The sequence below is a fragment of the Heteronotia binoei genome, chromosome 5 (assembly GCF_032191835.1).
Source record: "Heteronotia binoei isolate CCM8104 ecotype False Entrance Well chromosome 5, APGP_CSIRO_Hbin_v1, whole genome shotgun sequence".
NCBI lineage: Eukaryota > Metazoa > Chordata > Lepidosauria > Squamata > Gekkonidae > Heteronotia > Heteronotia binoei.
The window spans coordinates 120,884,133-120,894,686 of record NC_083227.1 but is presented as its reverse complement, the minus strand read 5'-3'; the positions used below and the strand labels follow the sequence as shown (position 1 = coordinate 120,894,686).

The 10,554-nt window shown below is 42.6% G+C and overlaps 1 protein-coding gene across 1 annotated transcript in view; it reads left to right on the top strand.

The window, feature by feature from the left end:
* Window positions 1–2,585: 2,585 nt before the first annotated feature.
* The window catches only part of GALNT10 (polypeptide N-acetylgalactosaminyltransferase 10), a 76,545-nt gene continuing 68,576 nt past the window's right edge, over window positions 2,586–10,554 (top strand). Inside the window, exon 1 of the mRNA XM_060240277.1 lies at window positions 2,586–3,005. Within this exon, the coding sequence (XP_060096260.1) occupies window positions 2,748–3,005 (258 nt within the window). The 5' untranslated portion in view covers window positions 2,586–2,747. The remainder of the gene's footprint in view (window positions 3,006–10,554) is intronic.

Sequence of the window (10,554 nt, the reverse complement as noted above, 5' to 3'; positions counted from 1 at the left end):
GGAACCAGTTTTTTGAAATGCCGCATAACGACTAAGTTTGGATTTGTTTATGATACAGCAGAATCTGGTTGAACGGTGGGCTGCTGATACTAGTCAGCTGTGCCAATTTGCTAGGAAACTGTGGATGCCAAGCAACAAATTAATGGCTCTGATAACTGTGTGAAGTCTGTTCAAATGACACATGTAGCATTTCTTGCATGCCTGACTTTATCATCTCCATAACATCCTGACACTGTTTGCTTTTCTCTTGGCAGGACACACGTTTACATAGTTTTGACTGTAGCAAGAATCAATATTTATTAATGCCTAAAGATTTCCAAGTACATTAGCACATATGTCTTTGTTAAACTAAAGACTAGAAAGTGCCTACCCCTGCATTCCAATGGGAATGTTCTTTGTTTCTGCTACACTATTGCTACTAAATGCATACAGTTTCTAATCTGCTTTGAATTGTATGACATTGCTCATATCTAAAAAAATCATAAATTAAAAATTGATGATTCACACTACTTTGTGAGAACTCATAGTGATTTAAAAGGGGTTTTTTTTTAATTCAATCATCTGCACTTACATTAAGTAGAAAGATAATTTTTTAAAAAAGTTGTAAGGTGCTATCTTAAACATACTTATTTGGAAATAACCAATATTTACTGTTAGGACATTAGTTTTTTACATGCTTAATGTACACCCGAATAATTTATCAAAACATTATTATTGTGTATATCCTTATAAGATGAAAAGGGGCATAAATATGGCTGGGGGAGTGAGAGGCAAGAGAAAAATATTTTAATGAATTTTTTAAAATGCTTTCTAACTTTAACTTGTGTCTTTAAAACTGTGGTTCTGACTCCATCCTACTAATATTCAAGAGCTGAAAATTCCCTCTTGTGAAGGTTCTAACTATGATCTACCTTGTATTGTGAGCTATTTTGTCTTGAGTTTAGCTAGAATTTTTAAAATTCAAAGACACTAACTTGTTTAGCATTATAATTTTATGATAATTAAAGCCATTTATGTCTCCTAGCCATGGTGGTGAAAAGCAGCCTTTTCATTCCCTTGTTATGACTATAATTACTGAGAAGTCTATAAAGACAAAATAAAATGTTCAGCCATTGAACTCTAGGAAGCACACAATGAATCTGAAAGGAAAAAAAACTGCTGCAGTTGGCAAACAAAAGGAGTGTTTACCAAAAAAAGCATAGTTAAATGTACATTTCAAAACAGCAAGTTAACTCTTTGTGAATATAACAGCGTCTTTTGTTCAGCTACACTTTTTGCTTTCTATTCTGTAACTTGTATTTTGTTCATTTCTATATTATCCCCATACCAACTATTTTATGGCTGCAATTTATGAATTTTTATCTGGCATGTAAATGTCACACAGCGGGACTTGCTTCGTAGTAAGCATGCATGCAAATCAGGTTGTACAGTTCCTCCTTTGCACATGCAATGCCATTTTAGTACCTATTGTTCTCTGTAATTTTAGATTTTATATATTTTAAATTGGGGTTTTTTTACTGTTGATTGTTTTTATGATGTAACCCGCCTTGAGCCTGTTCTTCGGGAAGCGTGGGCTAAAAATCAAATAATATAAATTAATAAAGCTTAATACCTGTTCCTTCTTCAGTGCTCATTTCTACGGCCACTACAGCTATACTTACTATTCCACAGCACCATCACAGGCTTTAGATTTTTTTTTTTTTTAAGTATAACTTGTCTTTGTAAATATATTGCTAATGATGATTTCCTATCCTAGGGTTGCTAGCTTCAGGTTGGGAAATCCTTGCAGATTTGGGGGATGGAGCCTGCAGCGGGCAAGGTTTGGGGAGGGTAAGGACTTCAGTGGGGTGTAATGCCATACACTCCTTACCAAAGCAGCCATTTTTTCCAGATGAACTGTTTTCTCTCCAGCCGCCACCTGGAGGTTGGCAACCCTATGGTTACTCAATAAAATGCTTTTATAGGCTAATCCTATGCATGCTTACTGAGAAATAAGCCTCGGGGATACCTGCTTACTCCCAAACAAAAATGCACAACAGCCTCTCCCTTATCCTTGGCGCAATTCTCAGCCACCTGAAAGCTACTTCACTATCACCCTATTTCTCAGCCTACTATACCCTCATCCCTTCCAACACTACGGCTATAAACCCGAGTAAAACCCTATTAACCATTGTGAGATTTACTTCTAAGAAGACATGCCTAAGCTTGCTCTGAATATAACCCCACTTGCTACTAAGACCGGAGTCTTGCTTTCCCGACACCGTTTGTCCCTTGCTATTTTAAACAGCACACCGTTTACCCACTAGTCTCTGGCGAGGAAGGAAAGAAAAAGCAGGCTCGCGCCAGTTCAACCCTCCTGCCACTCCCCTTAGCTGCTGGCTCTTGCAGTTCCTCTAACTCAAGAGGGAGCCTAAAGCCAGAATCCCTCGCGCGCGGCTGGCTTCGACCAACGTCTGCCGCACTCCCGCTTCCACTTCACGACCGCCACCGACGGTGGGCGTGGCCAGGCTGGGGATGTGGGTGGAGCCCTGCGCGAACCTCCCTCGGCCCTCCTCCTCCTCCTCGCTCGCGGTGGGCGTGCCCACGCCCACCCCCACCTTTCCCCTCCCCTCTGGAGAGGAGCGGAAGTGCCTGCCGGAGTTGGCGCTCGGTGGCTTCGCGCGTCGTTCGGTTGCCGCCGCCTCAGCTCGTGAGGAAAGTTGGACTCGGGCTCGTTCCTCGCGGTCGGCGCAGGCGGTGCCTCTCGGATGCGGCGGAAGCAAAAGCGGCTGCTGCAGGTGGTGGGGTTGGCGCTGGCCGCCCTTGTCTTTCTCCCCAACGTGGGGCTCTGGTCCCTTTACCGGGAGCGGCAGCTGGACAGCGGGAGTGAGAGAGAAGGCGGCGGAACAGGAGGTGGCGGCGGCGGCGGCGGCGCGGGGGGAGCCCGCGGAATGGCGGCGGCAGCAGTAGCTGCTGTGGTGGCAGCACCGCCGGGAGTAGTGGCAGCAGCCCGTGGGGAGGCGCAGGTGAGAGCGGAGGCGCATCCCCCTCCCCAGTGGTGGGCACCGGGAGAAGAGCTGTGCAACGGGAGAGGGTTGACCTCCCCTCCTCCCACCCCTGTTGCTGTTTTTGCCCCTTTCTGTGGCTTGGCGAGGAAAGAGGAATTCCCCCCGCTTCTCCGCGGGGTGAGAAGGGCCGTTGTGTGTAGAAGCAGAGGCTGAATAGGGAAGGGAGCTGAGTCGGAGAGGCTCCCTCAAGACTCGAGGAAGTCCGGGGCTGATGAAGCGGAGCTTCCTCAGACTGAGGGATGGAGGAGGGGAGGCAGGCGGGAGTGTCGATTCCTGCTCTTAGGCTAATTCAGGGTTCCACGAGAACCCTAAGATTGGAGCATTTCTGAATGTGGTAAAGGGAATGAGACGCTAAAGGCTGGGAGAGGACTGATGCGTCGTGTTGGATAGCCAGTGCCGATGCACTGAGAGGTGATTAAAGCTGAACCCTTATGAGTGAAAGCTAAGCTTTGGCACACACACTCTGCCCTTTTAGGCTGTCAGCTTCTCTGCACAGCTGTTCTCATGCCCTTCCTATCTATAGATGGATTCTGCCTTTAAGGAACTGTTCTTCGAGCGTGTACATGGGTGCTCTCCTTATCCTGTTTAATCCTTAGAAGAGCCCTGTGAAGTAGGCTGAAAGTGAGTGACCCAAGGTTACCGAGAGAATTTCCTAATGCAGTAGCCCTCTCCAGATGTTATGTTGGTATTCTGTTCATGCAAACCTGGGAGCCCACAAGTGTGCTTATTGGGCAGCTTGTGGTGTCCCCAGACTGCACCCAATATGTGCTGTCACCATATTATTTGAATATGGTGGAAACCTGTGGATTTCCCTGCAGGTACATCTGCTTATGCAAAATAGAATTCTGGTTTTCCTGGGTTCTGATTGGTGCAAATGAAACTGTCTGTATTTTAAAAATCCATACTAATGGTGTACCTGTTCAGATGATAAAGTTGTTATGTGAATCATGCTCCAAAAATGTGTGACTGATAATTTACCTCTCTGTGTAGCAATATGGTATCTGCAGAGGCTTCGTGAGGATCAAAATTCAGGTCTTCCTGATACTAGTCTTAACTACTGTATGCCACTGAGTTGTCAGTGTTTTCTGTTTCTTGGGCAGGATTTATTCTCATACTGAACTTTTGGTTCTAATTTTTCCATTAATAACAGAGTAAGATTTATAATTAGAGGACAGAAGGCAGAGTTGCATACATTCATTTTTCTTGGAAGAAAAAAAAGCAACTTAAAGGAAAAGCATACGATGGAAACAATATGGTAATATTGAAAGTGGGCAGGCTCTCCAGACTACCTGAGATTTGGAGCTCCTACTGGACATTTTTCTGTGCTTAAGGGCTCTGTCTGCCCCCCCCCTCAAGTTCACATGTAGACATCTTTGTCAGTTTGCCACTGTTTTATTAAAGAGACTTGAGAGCATGAGATATAATTCTCAACTAAGTTTATTTGCTGGAAGGCTCTCATCATAGTTCAGGTCATCTTATATTATTTTGTGTCTATGGTTCCAGATCTGTGCATGTTTAATTTTGGCATAAATCCCTTTGAAATTATTTGAATATATGTCAAAGCATTATTCAGATCAGGCTGGTTAGGTTGTGAATTTTATTACCTAGAAGCAGGTCCGCAGTTACACAAAATATTGGTGGTTATACTTCACGTAATGATTTTTTAAAGCAATCAAGGCCCTTGACACACTTCCCCCCCCCCCAGAAGGAAATATCCAGACACTGGCTGTTGTACTGTTTGACATGACATTATTCTTTGTTTAATGGGAGTGAAAGGAGCAAAGGTGTTTTGCCAGTGCCATGACACACAAACATAAAGTAACTTCTTCAAGAGTAAAGTACTGACTATTAAAAATATGTACAATAAATGCTGAGAGTTTATGCTGGCTTGTCAGTAACAAACCTGGTTAGTCATTATCTGTACATACTAAACTTGGGTTCTTATTCTGGTCATCTCATGCCTGTGCTCATCTTTGTCCATCTGTTTTCATACTTGCTTCCCCTTAGAATCATAGATTTGGAAGAGACCTCCAGGGTCATCTAGCCCAACGGTAGCTCACCAGATGTTTTTTGCCTACAACTCCCATCAGCCCCAGCCATTGGCCATGCTGGCAGGAGTTGTAGGCAAAAACATCTGGCGAGCTAACGTTGGCCACTCCTGATCTAGCCCAACCCCCTGCACAATGCAGAAAATTCACAGATAACTCCCCCTAAGTTCACAGAATCAGCATTGCTTTTGGATATCAATCTAGCATCTGTTTAAAAACCTCCAAAGAAAAAGAACCCACCACCTCCCAAGGAAGCCTGTTCCACTGAGGAACTGCTCTAACTATCAGGAAGTTCTTAAGGCATTTCAAAATCAATTATTATTATTCATTTCTGAAGAACCTACATTAACTAGGTACTCTCTATAAACAACACAAGATGTACTTCAGTCTAAAGATTCTGGATCTATTAGGAAAAGGGAGAGAAAGAAGAGATGATTCTTCAACAAGGGCTCTTCAGGGTCTCAGAAGTTTATATGACCTGCTACTTGATTCTTTTAACTGGAGAAGCCAGGGATTGAAGCTGGGATGTTTTTGCAAACCAAGTAGATGTTCTACCACTGACATTTCTCTGGAGATTTGACTTATATTTGGAGCAGATTTCCAATTTATATTGGAGTTTTGTGTTAAGAAAGCAGTACAGAATATGATTTCATGACCAATTTTGTAGTACTGCTTATTGCAGATGAGTTTATTACTGAAAGCTTTGGCAAAATAGTCAGATCATAAAGTTTGTAAATTCATCATATGTTTTCATCTCTGTCCTCACGAGGGCAGCGCTGGACTGAGAGCGCATGGTGCCCCTGGCAGGCTGCCTGCCTGCTGCTCCCCCCGCCCCCGTGCTGTTGTCACCCGCCCTTTGTGGTGCTGCAAAGCAGTGCCGCGCTCCATCCCCGCCCCCCCGAGTGCTCCGTGCCTGGGTTCACCACCTTCGATGTGACTGGTGGCACAGTATCTACTTCTTTGAAGAGCCTGCCAAGGGCGGCTTCTCTCCCCTCCTTCCAGGAACTGGAAGTGAGGGGTAGCGAAGTCTCCTTCCGCAGGCTCTTCAAAGGATTAGATACTGCGCCAGCCACCTCGAAGGCAGTAAGCCCAGGCACTGTGCGCTAGGAGGAGGGGAGGGTGATGGAGCATGGCTCTGCGAATGGCGGGCAGCGGCAGGGCAGGCTGACTCTGACGCTCTGATCGTGTGGGGGGCAGGAAGCGGAAGGGAAGGGTGGGGGCCGTGGGGGGGAGGCAGGCAAACTAGGCATTTGCCATGGGCACCAGAAGGGAGGAACTCAATTTGTCACCCCCACCTCCCAGCACCCTAGGCAACCGCCTAGTTTGCCTAGTGGGCGAACCGGCCCTGCATGAGGGAGAAGTTTGTTATATTAGTGCTGCTAAACTGTGACTGATTTTCTAAACTCTGTGTAACAGCAATATCCTGAATCTCAAATAAAACATTTCAACATTAAAGGTTTATGATTATCAAAAATGCAGTTTTATATGTTACTGTACTATAGATTTGTCTGGCTTTTGCGGTGTATACGAACAATACTGTCTCATTTTGATTATTGTGACATTTGATAATAGTAAAAATGCAAATGTGTTCTCAGTAATGTCCTAGAACCAATTTTTTTATTATTCAAATCTGTGAGATATGTTAGCATTTTCAGCAGACTTATTCTACCAGTAAGATTAAGCAATATCCTTGTGTTTAAATCGTTATCTGTGAAACTTTGTCTGACATATTGCAATATATTTTAACATCTGGTATGGATTAAAAATTACACTGTGGGCTTGCAAATCAGATTACGATGGATAGGTACTACCACAAGCAATACCACTGTGGCCTTTTCTGAAGGCTTGACTTATTCCTGATTTTCTTGGCGCTCAGTTGATCCACAGGCATTGGTATTGGTTTGGGCATGGTTCTTCTGTGCATGCTTTAAATCAGGGGTGTCAAACTTGTTTATTCTGAGGGGCGGATCTGACATAAATAGGACTTTGTGGGGCTGGGCGTGTCATAAAACATAATGCCAGAAAGCAGTGATACAAACTTTATGAAGGGCACAGACAACAGAATTTTTTTTTCTTAAAATACAAATATGCCTTAAAAACTTGCAATATTTTGTTTTAAATGGAAAGGTGGGGAAATAGTGGGATTTGGCAATGCAATTTTAAAAATAAAACTTATAAAGAAAAAGCACAAGGATCACAGCAGAAACTAAAAATATAAAATGCTTTGAGCCTAGGAAAGCATGAAATGGGTGGGAATTGCAAGCTTCTCCCACCCACCCCAGGTCTACTCAGATTGGGAATGGTCCTTTGGCTGGTGGTTCCCAGGTTACAGTAATCACTAGGCTCCATTCAGCAGAGAGAATCTTGCTCAAAGCATCAACCCTTTATTTACAAGGACACAACTCCAGGAAGCAACAGCTTCATCTGGCCATAGGAATGTTGGAAAGTGAAACTGAGCTCCATTTAATTGAAACACATTGCACATAAAGTTGCAAGGAAAATGTGGAATGGATTTTTCATTAAGGACTCTGGACCCAGATAAACTATCAGAGACCTTAATGGAAAATCCATTCCACATTTTCTTAGCAAACCCAGAAGAGCTTCCTGCTATAGCTGAAGTCAGAAGGAGCTGGAAACTTCGGCAGCAGCCTCAGAGTTTCTAAGGGTGAGGGCAGGAGAAGGGGGAGAAAAGAGCCATGGGCCTGATTAAAGCCCGGGGCAGGCTGGGTGTGGCCTGTGGGCCAGACATTTTGTATCCCTGCTTTAAATAATCTGGATTTTCAAGGGAGGGTGTTGTTATCATTGATGGTGCCACAGCACCCTCCCCCACTTTTTATATTTTGCACATGCTCATACTGATGATATTGTGATGGAATTTTAAAAGACTGAAAAAGAACACATGCTTACAGATGAAGAAAAAGGGTCCATTGACATGATGCTGGAGGGGAAGGGTAGCATTTCCAGGGCAGGGTGCAACTGACTGTTGGGGATGGTCAGTGCAAGTCACCCAGATTCCTATCTGTCTTTCCATGGAGAAGCCTAAAAGAGGTCCAGCTCTGCCACCCATAGGTTTATTAACTGTATGTGAAGCGCTATGTCCCTTTCAAACCATGCTCGTTTTTTTTCTGGTGCTAAAAGTAGCCACCCCCTCCCACAGAATTTTTGCATTTTTCAAACTATAATATCAATATCCTTTTGTAACTAAAGATTTGACAGTTTCTCTGAGGACCCAGCTTTCATTTTTTAAAAACTCTCTAGCTCCTTCCGTGATGAACTACTTGGACTTTGGCTTGATCCTACTAGATCAGGGGTGGCCAGACTTGCTTAATATAAGAGCCACATAGAATAAACATCAGATGTCTGAGAGTTCCAAATAGATGGGAGAAGGAGAGGAGGAAAGAAAGCAACTTTAAGTTTAAATGCATTCTCTGGCTTGGCTTGGAGAAGTGATTTAAAGAGACCAAATGCCTCTTTGGTGGTAGGGGCCTCAAGAGCCACACATTATGTGTGAAAGAGCCACATGTGGTTCCCAAGCCACGGTTTGGCTACCTCTGTACTAGATGGTATAGTACTTTCTGATCAGTTGTTCCCTGCAGCTGTACTTTTGTTTCTAGAATTCTCTATTTGTTGTTGTTCTTACTCAACTGATTCTTAAATTGTGTTTGCTTTATAATTGTTTGAATCTTACATGTGTAAATTAATCTCTGGCTTGTAGTTTACTGTTGATTGACCAGACTCCTGGAAGTTCTGTGATTGTATAGCCCTGACCACTAGGTTCTGTTGTAGAAATGCAAACTTCATTGTGCATTTTACTTTTAAGGAATAATTATTTTTATCCTCTTCTTAAATCACATTTGGAGCCAACTAACTCTTCCTGGGATATCATAGTGAATTTAATTTTTATTCATGTACACTTATTCTAGATTGGGTAGTAAATTATTTGACTAACCCAATGATGGTGTTATTGTGGAAGTTAGTAAATGTTTCAAGTTGGAATTAGCTGATACATTCATTCCCATAAACTTCTTTCTTCTCTAATTTTTCTTAATATTTTCTGCCTTGTAAATATGTAAAATGAGCATCAAAGTGTTCATGTTTGTCTTTCTATTTATTTGGAAACTATTTGGGTCAGTTTCCCCAAGTCCCCAAATACTTATGTCAGGCATAATGCATTGTAGAAAATATTGGTCACATTTATTTATTTTTCAGGTTTATATTCCGCCCTCCCCAATAATGTGCTCAGAGCAGATCACAGACAATAATTAGGCTGTTCAGTGAACATAAACAATTCATAAATAAAATACATTTTATGATGTACAATTTGTTATGTGCACAGTCTCAGATACTGGTGCTGTTGGACTCTGATGTTCATTTATTCTGGGCCACATAGTTTTTGCTGGAACAAATGTAAAATTTCTGTGAATTGCAGCTTCATATTACTGGCATTAAAAGACAGTGTCTTGTTTGTTTTAATCAAAATAGGCAACAAAATCAGTGATATTAAAGCTGGTTTTGTTAGGAATGAAGTACCGTCCCTTCATGAACGAATAGTTAAATTCAGATCTCATATTAGACACTCACAAACTTTGTTCAGGGGTACCTACCTCAATATTTATTCTATTTAGGATATTTCTATGTTGCCTCTTCAGAGTCTGGCTGGGAGTAGCTTACATCTAAAATAACAATAGCTGGGGTTATTGAGGGTATACCAAATGAAACAAAACAACCCTTTGGATAGAGGGAGATAGTCAAATCTCCCTCAACAACATGCCATTAAAAATAAGCTCTGGGACATAATCAGCATTTTAAAAACTCCTATTCATAAAACAGACCCTGGAGCAAAAGCAGGCCATTTTAAAAAGGCAGATTTCCCCCATGTCTATAAAAATTAATTTGTTCAAGTATGGACCTGATTGATTTCCTGCTTGAAAATATTGTTTATATTCTTCACCCCAAATGCAGATGCTGCTGCTCCTCCATCATCATTTTTGACAGCCCTTCCTGTCATAGTTTAGGAATTAAAATAGCCCTTATAACCTCTGAACCAACATCCCACAAGTGTGCATCTGACAGTACCCCAGTCCTGCTGTTTAGATACACCCCCGATACCTGACCAGTTGAGGGCCCCTCCCCATCTCCCTCTTTGTCACCATTGGAGCCTTCCTTGAAGACTACGACCGGTAATTATCGCCCTGCTTGTCCATCCCTGTGTTACCCCTGTACATTTCTTGCTGTTTTCTTAGGTCTGCATGTGTGCTATATGTATCCATTACCTTGTATGTGTGTTCTATATTTTTCTATAATAAAAGCATAATTATTTTGCTTAATTAGTGTCCTTTGTCAATCCAGTGAGAGTCTCTGGAAGTTACATCCTGTATACATAGATTCTGAATCCCACTGAGCCACAGTTGCCCACCTTTTAAATTCCCCAACCTCTCATTGAGGGCAATTTGGCTTAC